We start from the raw sequence: 19,229 nt of genomic DNA on the forward strand, positions 1-19,229 counted from the left end.
TTAAATGGTTTTTTTTTGCCTAGTGAAGTCAAAATGTATTTGTTTTCAGTCGCGGCAAAAAAAAATAATAAAAAAAATCAATAAATTTCTGCTGCCAAAATGCTGCAGTTTCGCGGTCGCGATAAAAAATGTGTACTTTGACCGCACTGTGTGAACCCAACCTAAAGTGGTACATAAAAAAAAAAAAAATAATTTGGTATCACCGTAAACATATTGACCCTCGGAATCCAGTCACAGTTCACATGCCGTTTTTACCACACGACGGACGCTGTAAAAATGAAACCCAAAAATCAATGGAGAAATCGCCGTTTTTTCCCATTCCACCCACAAACCATTTCTGTTCAGTTCCCCAGTACATTATATGGGACAATAAATGGGGCCGTGAAAAACGACAAAAACAAAACCTCGTACGACTATCGCGGGAAAAATAAAGGCTATGTGCACACGACCTATTTTCAGGTGTAATTCAGGCGTTTTACGCCTGGAATTACGTCTGAAAAGACGGCTCCAAAGCGTCGGCAAACATCTGCCCATTTCTCACGATGATCTGCAGACGAGCTGCCATTTTACACGTCGCTGTCAAAATACGGCGTGTAAAATTATGCCCGCGTCAAAGAAGTGCAGGACACTTCTTGGGACGTAATTGGAGCCGTTTTTTTATTGACTCCAATGAAGAACAGCTCCAAATTACGCCCGTAAAAGACGCCGCGAAAAATGCCTGCACAAGCCATTACGTCTGAAATTCAGGAGCTGTTTTCTCCTAAAAACAGCTCCGTAATTTCAGCCGTAACGGACGCTGCCGTGTGAACAGACCCTTACGGTTTTTGAAAGACAGGAAGGAAATAGTGAAAAGGAAAAACTAAAATTGTCTGTGTTCCCCAAGGGGTTGTATTATTTATTCATTTATTTTGTATTATTCTTATAGTATGGTTGTTATATTATTATATTGTTGTTTTTATTATTAATTATCATCATTATTATTATTGTTATTTTTATTATTATTATATCTGTATTATTATTATTATTATATGGCTGATATTATTAGACACGTTTGGTGACACTATGGCGGCGGCGGCGGCGGCCTCTGTCATCCTCTGTCATCCTCCCTCTTGTACACGTTGGGCGGGGGGCTGTACCTCTGGGCGGCAGTGATAAGTCCGGGGAAGTGCTCGGTGTTCGGTGCAGTGTGTCAGGCTCCGGTACTTGTGATGCTTCTTCTTCCAGGACTGCTCCTCCGCCCGGTGCTGCGGCCTGGTCTCCGCGGGCTGTGTGTGTGGGCTGGTCGGCTGCGATGTGCAGGAGAGGTCGGGGTTGTGCGGCCTGCAGCTCCCTGCTCCGTGCCGACGCTCACAGCAATGACTGCCCGGACATACTCCACCCAGGTCAGTATATAACCCCCCACCTGACCCGACTGGGGAGAGGGGCCCCTGACAGGACGATAGCGGGTGACGTGAGGGGCCCCCGACTGCGGGATAGCGGGTGACGTGAGGGGCCCCTGACAGGACGATAGCGGGTGACGTAAGGGGTCACTGACAGGAGGATAGCGGGTGACGTGAGGGGTCTCTGACAGGAGGATAGCGGGTGACGTGAGGGGTCCCTGACAGGAGGATAGCGGGTGACGTGAGGGGTCCCTGACAGGAGGATAGCGTGAGGGGTCCCTGACAGGAGGATAGCGGGTGACGTGAGGGGTCCCTGACAGGAGGATAGCGGGTGACGTGAGGGGTCCCTGACAGGAGGATAGCGGGTGACGTGAGGGGTCCCTGACAGGAGGATAGCGGGTGACGTGAGGGGTCCCTGACAGGACGATAGCGGGTGACGTGAGGGGCCCCTGACAGGAGGATAGCGGGTGATGTGGGGGGACGGACACACATAGGATTTTGTTGGGGCCCCTTAGTGTACAGGGGGTTATGTGAGTACATCAGGGGGATATGTAAGGTTATGTGAGGGGCCCCTGACAGGACAGGCAGATTACAGGATATATGAGGTGAGGGGCCCCGGGTGTAGTGACATTCTGACTCTTCTGATGGTTGTGGGGTCACTGGGTGTTTTTTTTTTCTCATCCCTCTGATCGTCACTTTGGGGGTCAGGACAACTTCATCCCCCCCTCCCCCTCTCCTGTACTCGCTTTTTGCTTATTCATCGCCTGCGGCCGCGTCCTCCTCCCGTATCTCCGACCACCATCTGGACGACCCCCGCCCTTCCTAAAACTGCTCCGCCAGCGTGTAATGTAAAGGGACAATGACTACCCCCCCCCTCCATACTGGACGCGCTGCCTGCGGGGGGGGGGGGGTACACAATGATTTGGGGTCCCCCTTTGATTGTTCTCTGCTTTCTGTTTAGGGACCTGGTGAAGCGTCCGGCGTCTCCGCAGAGAACGACGGACAGAAGCCGAGTAAGACGCAGCAGCTGAAGCGCGTCTTCAAGGAATACGGAGGAGTCGCCGTCGCGTTCCACGTTGGGATTTCATTGGTGTCGCTGGGAATATTCTACGCGCTGGTCACCAGGTGGGCGGCGCGTTCTGCGTCATAATCCTTGTAGATCCCGAGCGTGCGGGACACAAACACCCGACCTGAAGCACAAGACGTCATCTTCACTTATCTGTCTGTGGGAAAGCTGGGTGACAACCAATATGGCTGCCGTTACAGCGAACTGTCACCCAGCTTTCCCGGGATAGAAGTGATTAAAGATGACTTGAGGATTTGTTCTATTCTAGAGCAGATGTTCAGGTTTCACTGAGAGGTAGTAAACGAAGCAGCCTTGCCATTCAGGAGACTGGGAAAGCTGGGTGACACTTCACGTGTGCATGACAATGGCGGCCGTATTGTCACCCAGCTTTCCTAGTCCGGAATTGTATAAATCTTTCCACTTCTACATCCCGTCATTTCTGTATACAGACTTGCCATTCAGGTTTTTGGAAAAGCTGAATGACCCCGATTGGTGGTCACCCAGCTTGATCAGAATCCTGACAATCCTATCTGTGTAGTTACGGCTCGCATTCCCTGATACTAATATTGTGCCCCGACTGTCCTAGTTTTTCATTGTTCACACATCTCTGCTTAACCAAGCACATATGCCATTCAGGATTCTTGGAAAGCTGAGTGACCACTGCTGCAGGGGGAAGTAATGACGGCCATGTTGGTCCTGAATAACTGAGATAGGACACTGTCCATATTACCAGGTAGGTAGAGCCAAGTGGGAGATGTATTAGCAGCCATGTTGGTTGACACCCAGCTTTCCTAGAGTCCTGAATGGCATACATACGGGAATAATTGATTTTTTCATTGCACATTGACATTCCAGAAAAGCTGGTTGACAACTCTATTAAGTTTCTGTCGTTTGAGCTGTCACCCAGCTTTCCCAGGTAAGGACTGGCATGGATTTGAGGATTGTCTCTCACTCTGGTCTCTTCCTCCGCAGCGGTCTGGACGTCCCGTCGCTGCTTCTTCAGGTCGGCTTCAGTGAAGCGCTGGTCCAGTCTAAGCTGGCGGCCGGTACCAGCACCTTTGTCTTGGCGTACGCCGTTCATAAACTCTTCGCCCCGGTGCGGATCAGCATCACGGTCGTGTCCGTTCCCTTCCTCGTCAGGTACTTCAGGAGGATCGGCTTCTTCAAGTCTCCGTCGTAACGTGGCGGACTGTCACACTGTAACAAAGCTGCAGCACGCGACACAGAGCCTGGAGCGGTGCAATATTATAACCTTTATTACAAGAGTTCTAATATAATAATCATTGATAAACGCTGGAGCAACACTTCAGTCATGAACAGGTTAAGTCTGAATAACATGTACTGATCTCAAGCTGCAGCGTGTCTTACTCCAGTCACAACCAAAGCTGCATGAAAAATTATCTTATTTACCGATTCACAAACCCACTCAGGGAGATGTAATTATTTCCAAAGTCAGACTGATGTGAATTGATGCAATCTCTACATCTCCCACAATGCAGCACAGCAGACGCTGAACCAGTAGCGAGACGTCCTGCAGAGCTCTGTGTCGATAGTGATGTGTGTAAGCGGAACTCTGCAGGACTTGCCCTCTCACTGCTGGTTCAGGGTTTGTACAGCGCACGCTACGCTGCATTGTGGGAGATGTAGGGTTCACACCAAACTATTTACATTACTCTGTGTCAATATCTCTGACTGCAGCTCTGTATGTGACTGGAGTAGAAGATCGGTACAAGATAAGTAATGTGACTGAACAGTAAAAATGTGAATTAAAGGGGAATATTCTAGAACGCCGGTGGCCATATTGTTACCATAAATGGATATTACAGCCGCCCTGCGGGTATTTACAGGCCAGACCGCTGATTGGCTGCTCTCTTAGCGCCGAAAATGGCATCTCTTAAAGAGATTTCTCCAGCATATAAGCACGGATGTCGTATTGGACTCTGGGGGGGGGGGGGGGCATTATAACGCTGCCTCATTTGATTGGGGGGGGGGGCGGGGTTCTGTAGTTTCAGGGGTCCCTTTATTTCAGGAATGGAAGTCTCCGCAGCCGGACCCTACAGATCAGACATTGCTGGCGGATTTAATACTGCTGGGGAGGGCGGCTCTGAACATGGCAATGGAACAAGCGGGGGCAGCCATTTTTCACTTTCTTAAAGGGAAAGTTCCTCCATAAACTGCTGATTGTGGGTCCTCCAGTGCAATATGAGGGGGGGGGGGGGGGGGAACCATTGTTCTCCTGCCGCTGCTCCATCTTCTCATAGTTAAGAAATCGAATAAAAAATGCAAACACTTAATTTATTTCTAAGGCCGCTGCAGGATAATCCCCGCTCCTCGCGTCAGGCTTTCCACACACGACTCCACCGCCTTCTGTCCCAATTTTCAGTCCCACATTGTATCATCCCGGTTGTTTCTTGTATAAATAAAGCTATTTAGATACTTTTGTGTATTTTGAGCTTTCGTACTGAGCGCGCTGGTCATTGTACTCCGACCTTCCCGGTAGGCAGCGTGGTAATAGTCCACTACAGAACGTACGTGCCCCCCCCCTCAGATATGTGGGCCGACTGACGTTGTGTCTTATAGCTCATGTAGATTGTACGTACATTGTGGGATGAAACGATCCGGAACAGATCACGTGCCAACGACCAGAAGTGAACTGGCTGGGTCACGCGACGTGCATCAAAACCATGGCAACGGTAGAGGATTTTAACGGGATAAAAGATCAAGTTGTACAACGTTCCATATGAACACGATCTATGCAGAAACCGTTTAACCTCCGGAAAATGCCTTTAAATTCTCTATTCACATCCAAAGCTGCACCGACAATTTTGTAGACTGCGCTGACCCTACCGCTGACTGGTGCATGTTTGGGTCCACTATTTTATGTATTAGGACCTGCTCCATGGCTAGTGCACAGCAGATGGCTATAGCATAGCCACTGTAAATGCTGCCACCTACACAACCATACTGTACAGGCAGAGTTGTAGTTGCTGCAGCTCTGGATGTGACTTAGATTATAGCTGGATTTAAGCTTGGGGCAGATACGTTACAGCATAAGGGGGGGGGGATGGTATCAGAGTTTACGTATTTCGGGTCTCTGAACTTCACTCGTTCATCATGGTTACGTATTTCAATGTAACAATAAATCCATATATCACCCTGGTGTCCGATAACGAGGCGCGTGCGCCCCTGGAAGAGACTTTAGTTTCATACCCAAATAAATGAAGCTTTTATTCACTGCCAGATCTATAACATCCAGGGGCTCAGATCAGACCCCTCTCCTGCCCTGACATCTGCTGGTCATTCTCTGAACTACATCAGACTTTTACATAAAGAAAGCAAATGAAAAGTTGTTTAATATACTTTGTTTTAATTCCTCATGATCAACATCTCTGCATGCAGTCAGTGAATAGAAACATGCCCTGACTGGTTTTACTTGCACGGTTACAATGAGCCTGAATATAAATTCTTCCACCAACCCCTCATTAAGCCGGGCGGTAGGTACGGGGGACGATGAACCAGAGTTTTATCTTCTGTGCCGCTCCAGCATTCTTTGGCTGCATCTGGTCTTACTTGCTCCAGGCTGCCGCACGGCGGTAACTCCGGCATTAGAATTGACATTGTGATATGTTCAGCAAATTCACTGACATAAGGTTGCTGGTCTTCCATTTCCTCCCTATTCCATGTTTTCTGCTTGCAGTCAGTGAATGGTAACCTCAACGTGTAGCTTCTAAAGGTAAAAACGCTGGACTTCCGGTTATAAAAACGGAGGCAAAAAATAAAACTTCCGATTTTTATTTTAAATTGGTAGACGTTGCCTTTTATAAACATTGAAAAAGAGACAGAACATTAAAAAAAAAATATATATATATAAGGAAACATAATTCCTAACGGGTATTTACATGTAGTAGATCAGGACGACCCATTCACAGATTCAAGCAGCTGGTGAAGACCGCGCCCGCAGCCTCAATAAATACATCACGGCATTCATAGATCACTATTGCACCGGTCACCCCCACCCAGAATATCCACAGGCTCTTCTATGTTCTCACAAATAAACGTTTGGTAATTCCGTGTTCTCAGCGCGGTCACTGGTCGCTCCCCCATAAAGCCACAACGGGCGCATCAGAAGAAATTTAGACGACAGGAATTACTAGATTTTACGACGTAGTCAACGTGTAATAGACGTGGAGGGCAGAAAGATGCGTAAGAGCGGAGCCGCCTCACCAATCACTGCGTCTTGGCCGGGGCGCTCTCTGCCTTCCTGGGGTTCTTGTTGGAATTCTGTACAATCCAGGGGTGTTCGAGCACGTCCTTCAGAGACAGCCTGTGGTTGGGGTTGTGCTTCAGCAGTTTAGAGATTAGGTCTCTGGCACCCTCTGAGACATGGGGAGGGTACTGGTACTCCACCTGCGGAAAGAATAGAGTGAGGGGGGGTCACCGGTAATACAGACCATCCATACAGCAGATAGATCTTGTAAATGTAAATCACATCTCAGATTCGCACAAACCTGCAGAGGCGAATAATAAAAAAAAAAGACCCCCCCCCCCCCCCCTTTCCATTAGGCAGCTCACCCAAAGCCGTTAGCCAATTGCAGAGATCCCACTGTGATAATGTGTCAGGACCCCCTGCAGAGTTACTGTAGTGGGAGGCACTCGCTGGGCATGTAATACCCGGTCAGTGCTCTACAGGACACCCGCGGGTGGGTTCAGCCTATCGGGGAGCTCTGTAGCTGATGAAGGTCTATTCCTTGACTTGCACGGGTAGAAACAGAAATGTGACAAAGTCACGGCTGTAAGGAGTTCTGCTCTCCCGGTCACTCAGCCTGAACTGGCTGATAACAGGCAGCAAAAGCTTGCACAACATGATAAAAGAACGCTAAGTATTACCTTTGAAATTCTGCGATAAGTTTCCTGATGCGTTTCAGCTTCAAAGGGCGGCTTCCCGGTCAGAAACTCGTAGCACAGGACACCGAGACTCCACAGGTCCACCTTCTCGTCGTGCATCCGCCCCTCGATCATTTCAGGGGGCAGGTAGTCCAAGGTGCCGCACAACGTGGTCCTCCTGACAAGAGAAACGTGACATGGTCAAGGGGTGCCTGGTCTAACTCTGTGGGAGATTGAGAAAATTTAAGAAGGGCATCATCAAGCATTCATGTAAACATGGTGTCCTTGGGTGAGGGCCATTCAGATGTTCCGTCCATACTCCGCGTTTATGACAGAAAGAATCGGTGACCATTGTTTTAGTGCTCAAAATACAGACGACCTGTGTAGTAATGAGGACTCGGGGGAGGGGCAGCGTACAGGTACAGTCAGCCGGAGTCCAGTGCAATAAAGGGAATAGTGATGGAAACAAAGGCGAATCTCACCAACAGTGAAAAGGAGTACGCTTTAGTCAAATAGGGAATGCTGGGAGATTTCAGCTTGGAAGAGTGCAGCTCTGGAGAAAATACAGCTTTTAAATAAAAACTAACATTTTGACAAATCTTGCACAAAAATAGTACAAGCAAATATGGGTAAACTTGAGCTCTACACTTACCTGCCCCCCACTCCCTCCTAACGGTTCACACAATTTACTGCTAAATAAGTCTTCCAAAAACTAGGCTGTTTAGGATACAACTGCCCATAGAAGTCCATGGAGAGGGGAGGAGGAGAAGAGTGACAGACACCCAGAAGCAGCTGCATCTAGTAAGATTGTCGTCACCCCAGTGCTGGATTCCCTGCTACACTGCTCATTCCTGCTTTATCTCCTCTGTGCTGCAGCAACATAAACATATTACAGCAGATTCTCCTCTTCTATGTGTACAATGTATAGAAGACGTCATAGCAGGAGGTTCTACCCACTAGTTCAGATAACAGAATTAGAGATAGAGGCCCGAAGAGGGGAAGGATGCTAAATAATGCAGAACACAAGTCACAACTGTCAGAAATAGTTTCGTTTCATGTCCGTATAAGTCACTTGAAAAGTTAGGTACCCATTAACTCCGGATCAGTACAGAATAAGTAACCCAAGTACACAAATACTCCAGAGCTGCACTCCCTATTCTGCTGGTGGAGTCCTTTATAAATACACACACAACACTCATGTACGCAGTGCCTCCACCAGAAGAATAGTGAGTGCAGCTCTGGAGTATAATACAGGATGTAACTCAGCATCAGTACAGGATAAGTAATGTAATGTATGTACACAGTGACCCCACCAGAAGAATAGTGAGTGCAGCTCTGGAGTATAATACAGGATGTAACTCAGGATCAGTACAGGATAAGTAATGTATATACACAGTGACTCCACCAGCAGAATAGTGAGTGCAGCTCTGGAGTATAATACAGGATATAACTCAGAATCAGTACAGGATAAGTAATGTAATGTATGTACACAGTGACTCCACCAGCAGAATAGGGAGTGCAGCTCTGGAGTATAATACAGGATATAACTCAGGATCAGTACAGGATAAGTAATGTAATGTATGTACACAGTGACTCCACCAGCAGAATAGTGAGTGCAGCTCTGGAGTATAATACAGGATGTAACTCAGGATAAGTAATGTAATGTATGTACACAGCGACTCCACCAGCAGAATAGTGAGTGCAGCTCTGGAGTATAATACAGGATATAACTCAGGATAAGTAATGTAATGTATGTACACAGTGACTCCACCAGCAGAATAGTGAGTGCAGCTCTGGAGTATAATACAGGATATAACTCAGGATAAGTAATGTAATGTATGTACACAGTGACTCCACCAGCAGAATAGTGAGTGCAGCTCTGGAGTATAATACAGGATGTAACTCAGGATCAGTACAGGAGAAGTAATGTAATGTATGTACACAGTGACTCCACCAGCAGAATAGTGAGTGCAGCTCTGGAGTATAATACAGGATATAACTCAGGATAAGTAATGTAATGTATGTACACAGTGACTCCACCAGCAGAATAGGGAGTGCAGCTCTGGAGTATAATACAGGATATAACTCAGGATCAGTACAGGATAAGTAATGTAATGTATGTACACAGTGACTCCACCAGCAGAATAGTGAGTGCAGCTCTGGAGTATAATACAGGATGTAACTCAGGATAAGTAATGTAATGTATGTACACAGCGACTCCACCAGCAGAATAGTGAGTGCAGCTCTGGAGTATAATACAGGATATAACTCAGGATAAGTAATGTAATGTATGTACACAGTGACTCCACCAGCAGAATAGTGAGTGCAGCTCTGGAGTATAATACAGGATATAACTCAGGATAAGTAATGTAATGTATGTACACAGTGACTCCACCAGCAGAATAGTGAGTGCAGCTCTGGAGTATAATACAGGATGTAACTCAGGATCAGTACAGGAGAAGTAATGTAATGTATGTACACAGTGACTCCACCAGCAGAATAGTGAGTGCAGCTCTGGAGTATAATACAGGATATAACTCAGGATCAGTACAGGATAAGTAATGTCTGTACACAGTGACCACCAGCAGAATAGCAAGTGCAGCTCTGCAGTATAATACAGGATATCACTTATCTAGTGTCCATTCTAAATATAAACTGTAAAGTGGTGTTTGTTATAATATTGCTCTTATAACGAATCATGCTCGTGTGTTATCACATGACCGGACAGTTTTTTTTCTATGCCCTGGGAGTAAACGAATGTTCCTACTGAATGACAGCAAGCAGAGATCTTAAAAACCATGAGGAATTAATACTGCAAGTAGATTGGAAAATGCTGTTCTTTGTATAATGAAAAGTTAGGAGGGGGCCGGCTTCAAACATCTAATAAATTATAATCCAATTAACAGTTCATCCCAGACTGCTCTGATTAGTCCAATTACAACGACGAGAGGTAGCGGATATCGGTTACTGTACAGTAATCGCCGTTCTGGAGAATTTCTAGTGACTTAGATTGAGAACAGCGGAGACAGGACTTAGATCCTTTGGTTTGGTCAAGTTGACCTAGTAGAGAAGTTCCCATCTGTTATAAGCATCTCCAGAACCCGTCTACCTATAACCTGAACCCCTCGTTACCTCATGTCCGGGGAGGAAATCTAGTGCCAGGTTGGATGGGAGAGCAGGATGACCTCTGCAGGCTGAGGCTTCACCTTGCATTTGCTTTTAACCCATTCCCAGCATAGTCCCACAGGAGCTCGTGTGTAACAATATAACCCCAAAACAGATCAAACTGCTGCAGGTAAAGTCGGCCCAATTAAGCAGTGTAAACAGCACCAGCGCCCGTCACCACAAGGTAGATTTGTATTCAGGTGCCTGGAAAAGCTGGATGGCAACCTGCAATGTTAACCTAGGATATTGATTTCCGGTCGTTTTCTAAAGCGTGCGTGACTAGAACTTAGGACTTTTCCCTCCCCCCTTTCCACCAGAGGACATTAAGGCCGGGTTCACGCTGCGTTTTCCGCCCGCGGCCATTGAGCGCCGCGGGCATAAAACTACGTGAAATACGCTTTCTCTGAAACCCATTGACATCAATGATAGGTCAGAGGCGTAAATGCCCGAATATAGGGCATGTCCCTTCTTTCTCCCAGTTTTACCGCTCGCAAAAAAAAAAAAAAAAAAGCCTCCCATTGAAATCAATGGGAGGCATTTTCGGCCGGTTTTTGCGGCACGTTTTCCGCGTCAAAAAAACTCAGTGTGAACATACCCTTACACTGACGACAACTCCGTGTACAATGCTGCAGTTCAAAGCGCACACTATGAAGATCAATACAGATCCACAAAAAACCTGCTGCAAATTAGAACGAGAATTGTGGTCATGAGATCAGAGTTATTACGATTTAGTAAACCAGCCCATTGGAGGCCTCATGTTTAGCGGTTCGGGCCTACAGGGAGGCGCCTGTACCACGGCTATATCATGGGAGGACGACGCAGCTGCCGCTCTACTGTAACTGTGGGAGTTCACATTCCTGCCTTGAGGGGGCGCTGCGCTGGAGGATGGGAGCTGTATAGGGACCATAGCACTTACCTCGACGATGGGGCGTGCACTGACCAGCCAAAGTCTGCAATCAACAGCTGCCCGTTGGACCCCAAGAGGAGGTTCTCCGGCTTGATGTCACGGTGTATGACCTTCTTGGAGTGACAATACAGGAGGGCATCTGCCAGCTCGGTGATGTACTGCAAAGAAAGAACAAACACTTCAGTGGTTGGCAGAGAAACGCGCCTCGTTCTTTAAAGATCAAAGAACATCTGCCATGCAGGGAGTGCCCACATGTGCCAGTAACACCAGCAGGGGACGCGCACATCAATAAACCCTCATAACATCAGACCGGTCCAGAGATCTCAAAACACAGAACAAGGACATGGTGTAATGGTCTTCAGCATTGCCTTGATGTAGAAGCAGCAGCACGCGGGAAGATGAAGCAGCAGCCGGATTGCCTGTCACAGACAGTCACGGATTTACAGCAGAGCATCTTTGTGAAGTCTGAAGATCTAGGCCCCGACTAGAGGTCGTGTCATTATGAAGCCATCACTTACTGCACTTGTGGCCTGTAAGAAGCCGATGTGCAGCCTCGCTTTATATATAGGAGGTGGGAAGACTAGCTCGACTTGATTGTTTTATTACAGCAAATGACGCCAGTAAAGACCAGATTCAGGTTAAGCCGCGCGCTGATCGAATGTAAGAGCCATTGAGGGGATGAAGAGCCCAGACAAGGAGCGACACCGAGGAAATAATAAGGAGTTATGGAAACGGCATTACGTCAATCTAAAATAAGGCTGACGAACGGCGACCGGAGAGGATTCAATGACGGCATCACCGGTGGTAAAAATGTCCACATCTCCAGGGAAAGATGAAGACCCCTCAGTAACCTCTAGCTGGACCATTCTGCTGCAGATGTGGCGTTTGTAAAGGGGGGGGGGGCAGCAGCAAAACGCAATGTGCAATCAGGAGGGTCACGTTAAAGATCGAAGGAGATACAACTAAAGAGACACTCCATGATTAGACGTGACCAAATCAGTAAGATGTCAGGCCCACCAGTTCAAGTCTTAACACTTCATTTCCACATGCCGACGGCCGCTATTACATGGGTGGGCATCACTAGGGCGAACCGGTCGTCTGAGAAGTTCCCCAAAGAAGCTGCTGACATGGATACATGCAGAGTACATGTCAGACACCTGCAACCTCAGCCACATACCTGGGAAGGCAGGACAGGCATGGTCTTTTGTGTTAAAGGGGTACTCCTATTTTTGACATCTTTAGCCTATCCCCCCCCTCCCGCTGGGCTCCAGCCACTAAGTTACAAGGTGGCCAGGAGTATGGAAAATGCCAACGTCTGCTCAGTAAACCCCATAGAAGTGACTTATGGAAAGCGTGTGGCACATTGGTAGATAAGCCATGATGTCGGAGATGGGATTACCCCTTTACCATGTGCGTCCTGCATAGACAGACACCTATAGATAATGTGCCTGGAATTCCAGCTATTACTAGGAGTGATCCGATGAGCCCTCAGCAAGTTCACCAGCAACAAGTGGCTGCAGTTTACAGTGGTCTGTATTCTGTCTATGGAGCAGCAGACGCGGGCTGTACAGTCCTGGCTCTGCAGAATCCTCCACAACAGCCTCCCGTTTGTAAGGAGATTCTATTCTGATGAGCGGGCACTCATGTATGTAGGGTCAGGGTAATGCCATCACATTTGAGATGTCGGTGCACATTTTACTTACAGTAGCAGATTTTAGGTCATCGAATCTTGTGCACCTCTGAAGTTCCCTGTAGAGCTCCCCACGGGGGGCATAATCCAAGATGAGGTAGACTCTGGTGGCATCGTGAAAATAACCATAAAGCCGGAGAATATTGGGATGCCTAAGAGAAAACGTACGATGGACAGCAGAATTCTCGGGTTAGAAACTGAAACGTTCACAGATCCAATCCCACCCTAAATGTTCCCATCCGGTCCACCCAGCAACGGAGACCGTTTACAATGGCCACAAGACAACCAGATACCCGCAAGAATTGGGCCTGTTACCATTTTCATATTTCTCCTATGAAGCCACTTTGTAGAAATACATTTGCCGTTTACAGGAAAGACAAGTGTTAAGAGGTCAGAGCTTCTATTAAGAACTTACTGTCAGAAGAGACCCCCACCCCAGGGGGATCATTTAAAGTGTTTTTTCCACAATTAATCGTAGTCACTTATCCACAATCCAGATGATAAATGTGTGACAGCTGAGGGGCCCACGACTGATCTCTAGATCGGGGGTCCCAACCCCTATTCCTCCTCGCTGCTTGATGGCAGATATGAGGCCTTTTAATGGAGTAATAGTCCATCAGTCTATGTAATGACGGAAAGAGCAGAGCACTGTATTCAGATGTCTGTCGGCCCCATATCGTCAGGATGTGCTTCCCAAAGGGTCCTGACCCCCCATTATAGAGTTTAGTGGGGGTTCCGAGTGGTTGGGCCCTAAGCAATTATACATAACCTATTCTGAGGAGAATTGATAAGTGTTAATTGTGGAAAAATGCCTTTAGTTTCCAATACCCAATCTAGAGTGTAAGCTGCGCCCACCTTAAATGAGACTGGATTTCCACCTCCCGGCGCAGCTGATGTTCCACCCCGGCTTTCTCCAGCTGGGACTTGAACAGAACCTTCAGCGCCAGGATGAATTTACTCTCCTTCTCACGGGCCAAGTACACGTTGCCAAACTTTCCTTTACCTAAAGGACGTCCAATCTCAAAGTCTTCAAGACACCACTGCTTCCTGCAGGAAGGAACAAGCCAGAATTAGCAACATCAGGAGCGCAAAGTTGCCAAATATTCCAGATTATTGGAGGCCAATACACACACTCAGGCCCCACATGCACCACGGGCCTGGCCAGCCACAGACAGACACTCACATTTTCAGTCCATGCTCCCATACAAAGTATAGTATCACAGCCCGTAAAAAGCGAACGGACAGGTCGTATCTTTTGCGGTACAACTTCCTGCAAATATACAGGAAGGTGTCCATGGTCAATAGACGTGAATTGGTCCTTAATTGTGGACGATTTTTAGTAGTCTGCATGGGGTCTTATAGGCTGCATGACGGCTCCTGAAAAGTCTCCAACCGTAGAGCAGGCATTGCTATTTCTATAGTGTCTCCATGCAATACCAGCACTTGCTTTAGGAGATGAAGACCTGCCAAGCCAGGGAATTTAGTCTTGTAATGATGGATTTCCTTCCTAACTGAACTACCCATTGTAGGACTGCACAAACTAGAGGGGTTGTCCAGTTCGGTAAATCAAGCTTTAATATAGGGATTTCCCCCCTCTGCCCCCCCCCAGACAAATTTGGCCATACATTGGTAAATCAGAAGCAGAGATATTGCCTTTTTCTACAGAAAGTGCAGCCATATTTGATCACCTTTAAAATAGTTTGAGAAACAAGTCTTAAAAGGGGTTTCTCTTCCTTGCACAAGCTCTACTGGTTAGAAAGGTCCCTTGACAAACTGATATAAAACGTCCCCCTGCTGGGACCCCAGCAATCCTCTGTGGAACACCTTTCCCTGCAGCGCCACCACAGGAGAAATGCAGCATTACAGTGTCCATGTGTGGTCTGTAACAGGAGAGGTCCTCCAGAGACGCTCCAGGTGACCATTTATTTAGCAGCTTAAGGGCTTGTCCACATGTAACGGAATTGAAGAAAATTTCTGCAGCAATTCCACAGAAAGTACCAGAAATACCGCTGTGGAAAAACCACACCATTTCCTGCATTTTTGACTGCAGAAAACAGTGCGAAATTTTGCGGTGTTTTTCTCAACGTTGGGAGATGGCGACATCTCCCCTGAAAAAAAAAAAGCAGCAATTCAGCGCACATTCCGCAGTACGAGAAATACGCACCACAGGTCAATTTCTGGTTGGATATTTTACGCAGCGTGTGGATGAGATTTGTTCAATCTCTCACTTTGCCGCTACTGTATTCCGCTGCGTAGTTTCCATCCGCAATTCCGGACGGAAGATACGCAGCAATTCCACTGTCTGGCAGGTTTTCTTTTTAGAAGCTAAATCAAAAAAAAATTAAGAATGTTTCAGGTCACCGACAGCGAGCAAAAATCTTTTAATGATAAAGATGTTAAAATCATTCATCTTTATTTCCATAAAGGCCCTTCTATATGTGGAGCCGATGTGAATCCAGTTGGTTGTCGGGTGTATTTAACACTTGACTCACTTTTTACCCTCTTCCTTGATGAGGTTTCCGTCTGGTGTTACGTTCTGATCAGCGGTCGTCTTCTTTTCTAGGACTGGCGCTGGAGAAAGAACAGAACAAACCAAGTCGTCCAAACGTTAAAATAAGAGCCGGGTGTCTGCAGAGATCACACTTTTACAGCAAGTCTAAAGCGGTGCTCTATGAATAAAAGCATCATGGAGAAAACTGCCCTCATCTTCTGACATGTCTGAGGTGTGAAATCACAGCCATAGGGCAGGGAAAGTGCTGGAGGATTTCTAGTCAACCTGCTCAGAGAGGTTCAGCCCTCAGAACTCTGCGGCCCCTTCCGTCATCCTCCTGCATGTCGCTATGGTACGGATGATCCGCTGCTTGCTGTGGTAACATCTTCACATAGGACGCAAATTCATTTATAGAGGCTCTGTCCGTTTAGGACTGCCCCATCTCCTACCTAATCTAGAAGGTGCTTTAATGAAGGTAAACACTTTTCAAAAAAAATAAATTAAAAATAATTTGGTTTTTTGCCAATTTGTTCTAAATGCCCAACTGGGCGTTTTTTCACTTTCCACTGAGTGGGCGCTGTAAAGTAGATGATGCTGACCAATCAGCGTCATACACTTCTCTTCATGCCAGCCCAGCGTAATCTCACGAGATTACGGTGTGACGGGACTTCCTCCCACAGGTCCTTCACCGGAGCCATGGAAGACTGAACAGACATCGCCTCCAGCCGCTGCAAACTCGAATAAGTGTCCTGGCACAGCTGGAGGCGACTTCTGTTGACTTTTCCTCCCACAGGTTTATTCACCAGAAGTCCCGTCACAGCGTGACCTCGCGAGACCGTGCTGTGAAATAAGCTGGGCATGACTGAAGACAATTGTATGACGCTGATTGGTCAGTCATATAATTTTCTTTACAACACTCACTTGGTGAAACTTAAAAAAACAAAACAAAAAAAAAAACAGTTAGGTATTCAGGACAAAGTAGCCTAAAACTAAAAATGATCGTCACTTAGTAAAAAAAAAAAAAAAAAACCTGTTACCTACATTACAGCGCCCATTAGATTAGGTAGGAAATAGGGCAGCTATAAGCTGGCGACAGCCTCTCTAACACCTTGAGGATCAGCGCACTTCCGTTGCTCTACCTTTAAACGCTGAACGTCATTTCATTGAACTTTGCAGAAATCAATAGTGAGATAAGAAACTTTGTAATATCTATTAAAGGGGTTTTCCCATCAGACACATTTATGACATGCAGCCACAGGATAGGTCAGAAGTGTCAGACAGTGGCGGGTCCCCTACGTGGGACCTGCATCCATCTCCAGAACAGGGCCCATAAACCTTGTTGAAGCGCGCGGTTGTGGCTGTTGTGTGCGATTCCCGACCATGAATTACGGAAACAGTGTAGCTCACTGAGCTACGCCGTTTCCGTAAGTCCCATAGAACTGAATGGTAGTTACGGAAACCGCATCGGACATTTAATGACATATCCGGTGGATGTGTCAAATGTCTGATGTGAAAACCCCTTTAATATGGAAAATTGCCTCTTCACTTCAGATCATGTTAAGGGTGAGGAGAAGTGTCTTATTCACCGCTAAAATCAGCCACTCACTGAGAGGGCAGGTTACATGCTGCCCATAAAAGTCTATGGAGAGGGGAGAGGAGCAGAGTGAGACAGACGTTGCTGCAGCTTCTACTAAGTGTTACATATCCCTGAAGTGCTGGATTCAATCTACACTGCAGTAGAACGGCCTCCATGCTGCCCATAGAAGTCTATGAAGAGGCGCAGTGTGAGACAGACGTTGCTGCAGCTTCTACTAAGTGTTACATATCACTGAAGTGCTGGATTCAATCTACACTGCAGTAGAACGGCCTCCATGCTGCCCATAGAAGTCTATGAAGAGGCGCAGTGTGAGACAGACGTTGCTGCAGCTTCTACTAAGTGTTACATATCACTGAAGTGCTGGATTCACATCTACACTGCAGTATAACGGCCTCCATGCTGCGGTTTGATACACAGCTGACACCACAATGGTCGTATGACAGATCTGGCACTACATTGTGGCTCCCATTATAAACAGCAACCACAATGCAGATGTGAACAGAGCCTAAAGCACACTGGATATGGAGTAGGATAATTGTATACAAAGCGGCTATTACTGGGAGTCTGACTGCTGGGTTCGTCACCAACCCAAAAAACTCCAGATCCCTTTCTAGTAGATGCGACTCACGTGACCATTTCCTCACTACAACCCGTCCGATAACAGACCACAGCGTCTGATGCAATAAGTAGGTTGAATGGCACCCAGATTATACCTCCAGCTGGAGACTTCTTACCGGCTGAGCTACTGGCCAGGGCCTTGTCCTCATTCACCACCTGTGGTCTGCTTGGATGTGAACACGGAGCGCTAGGTTTTGGTTGCGCCTGATTGGTCGGCTGTGCGGTCTCTTGCTTCTGACTAAGTACGACCAGCTTTTGACTTAAGACTCTCTGGGGTAGGTTAGATGAGCAAAGTATTTTCTGTGGGGCGATGCGGTGCCCGGCTGGCTTTGCCTGGGCGGCACGTTGCTGAGTAACGGGAATACGTTTGGGTCCGTCAGCAATGGAATTCTGAAAAAAAATAAAATAAATTGGAGCGATGAAAAAATTGCAATAGTCTCAAAGTCTGTGATCTGAGAGATTCAGAAAATTCACAATATAGTTTCATATCAAAAATAAAAATATATCCCCCCCCCCTCCCATAAGCCTGAGGGGAGGGGGGAGCGCAGTACACACTGCACTGATCTCAATAGGCTGAAGCCGGGGGTCCCAATCAGTAAAGAGGGGGTTGTCCAATGCAACAGACCCTTTCACGACAGACTATTTATTACTAGACACCCCGAACCTAATGTACTTGGTCAAATGCAAACTACTGCCCCCTGATATCAGCCATTTAGGCCGGGGCGCGGCCATCAGTCGTAGGAAGGTCGTTACTTTACGTCACGTGTGTGATCTCAGCCGCTACGTTATTGCACCATCGCATTTACAACACAAATTAAACGGGCTGCACCAGAACCAATATAGTCACCCCCAGGACACAGTAAAGGTTGTCACATCTGCTGGTTGGGACCCCGACGATTGCAAGAACAAGGTTACCGAACCCCTAGATCCTCCTCACTGCATCCCCCGCCACGAGGGAGAGCTGGACGGGAGCGGCGGTCGAGCGTGCCCCTGCCTATAGGGGTGCAGTGGAGGAGGATCTGGGGGTTCCAGGATCCTGTTCTCATGGCGGTGGGGCCCCCAGCGATCAGACAAATATCCTGTGGATAGAGAACGGTCAATAAGCCCCGACACGGACCCCCGCAGTCTCCTCCTACCTTCACGTTACAGCCAGAAAGCGCAGCGCGGTTCTCTTTGGCTGCTCGCGGCTCCATAGCGTCCGGCAATGACAGAGGAAGGGGTTAAACGTCTGCAAGAAAAAAAAAAAAAAAGTCTAGACATGAGCGGCTTAAAGGAGAACTCCAACCAGAGATGAACCCCAAATATCTCAGACCCCCCCCACAGATTCCCACCCCCCTCCTGTCACGTGAGATCTGGCATCATGGGGGGGGGATGTGCCCGCCAGATTAGGCGACATTTTCAGCAGGGGGGGGGGGGGGGTCACATCAGCTTC

The 19,229-nt window shown here is 47.4% G+C and overlaps 2 protein-coding genes across 4 annotated transcripts in view; one reads left to right on the forward strand and one right to left on the reverse strand.

Moving 5' to 3' along the window:
- The first annotated feature begins 1,049 nt into the window (after nucleotides 1-1,049).
- On the forward strand, nucleotides 1,050-4,077 carry LOC142733360 (protein FAM210B, mitochondrial-like). The gene is made up of 3 exons (XM_075849523.1): nucleotides 1,050-1,382; nucleotides 2,341-2,504; nucleotides 3,418-4,077. The coding sequence occupies exons 1-3, from the start codon at nucleotides 1,209-1,211 to the stop codon at nucleotides 3,623-3,625; spliced, it is 546 nt and encodes a 181-aa protein (XP_075705638.1). The 5' UTR covers nucleotides 1,050-1,208; the 3' UTR covers nucleotides 3,626-4,077.
- A 2,144-nt stretch (nucleotides 4,078-6,221) lies between these two features.
- Nucleotides 6,222-19,229, reverse strand: part of LOC142733363 (aurora kinase A-A-like) — a 103,484-nt gene continuing 90,476 nt past the window's right edge. For 2 of the 3 annotated variants that reach the window (XM_075849529.1, XM_075849527.1), the window contains exons 2-9: nucleotides 18,934-19,025; nucleotides 17,914-18,187; nucleotides 15,584-15,662; nucleotides 13,947-14,138; nucleotides 13,105-13,243; nucleotides 11,411-11,559; nucleotides 7,333-7,507; nucleotides 6,222-6,852 (exon numbers count right to left, since the gene is read on the reverse strand). In XM_075849529.1, the coding sequence (XP_075705644.1) occupies nucleotides 6,673-6,852; nucleotides 7,333-7,507; nucleotides 11,411-11,559; nucleotides 13,105-13,243; nucleotides 13,947-14,138; nucleotides 15,584-15,662; nucleotides 17,914-18,187; nucleotides 18,934-18,990 (1,245 nt within the window). In that variant the 5' untranslated portion in view covers nucleotides 18,991-19,025 and the 3' untranslated portion in view covers nucleotides 6,222-6,672. The remainder of the gene's footprint in view (nucleotides 6,853-7,332; nucleotides 7,508-11,410; nucleotides 11,560-13,104; nucleotides 13,244-13,946; nucleotides 14,139-15,583; nucleotides 15,663-17,913; nucleotides 18,188-18,933; nucleotides 19,026-19,229) is intronic. The other variant, XM_075849528.1, reaches the window with a different exon arrangement.

Source organism: Rhinoderma darwinii, unplaced genomic scaffold (assembly GCF_050947455.1).
Source record: "Rhinoderma darwinii isolate aRhiDar2 unplaced genomic scaffold, aRhiDar2.hap1 Scaffold_940, whole genome shotgun sequence".
In the NCBI taxonomy this organism is placed as follows: domain Eukaryota; kingdom Metazoa; phylum Chordata; class Amphibia; order Anura; family Rhinodermatidae; genus Rhinoderma; species Rhinoderma darwinii.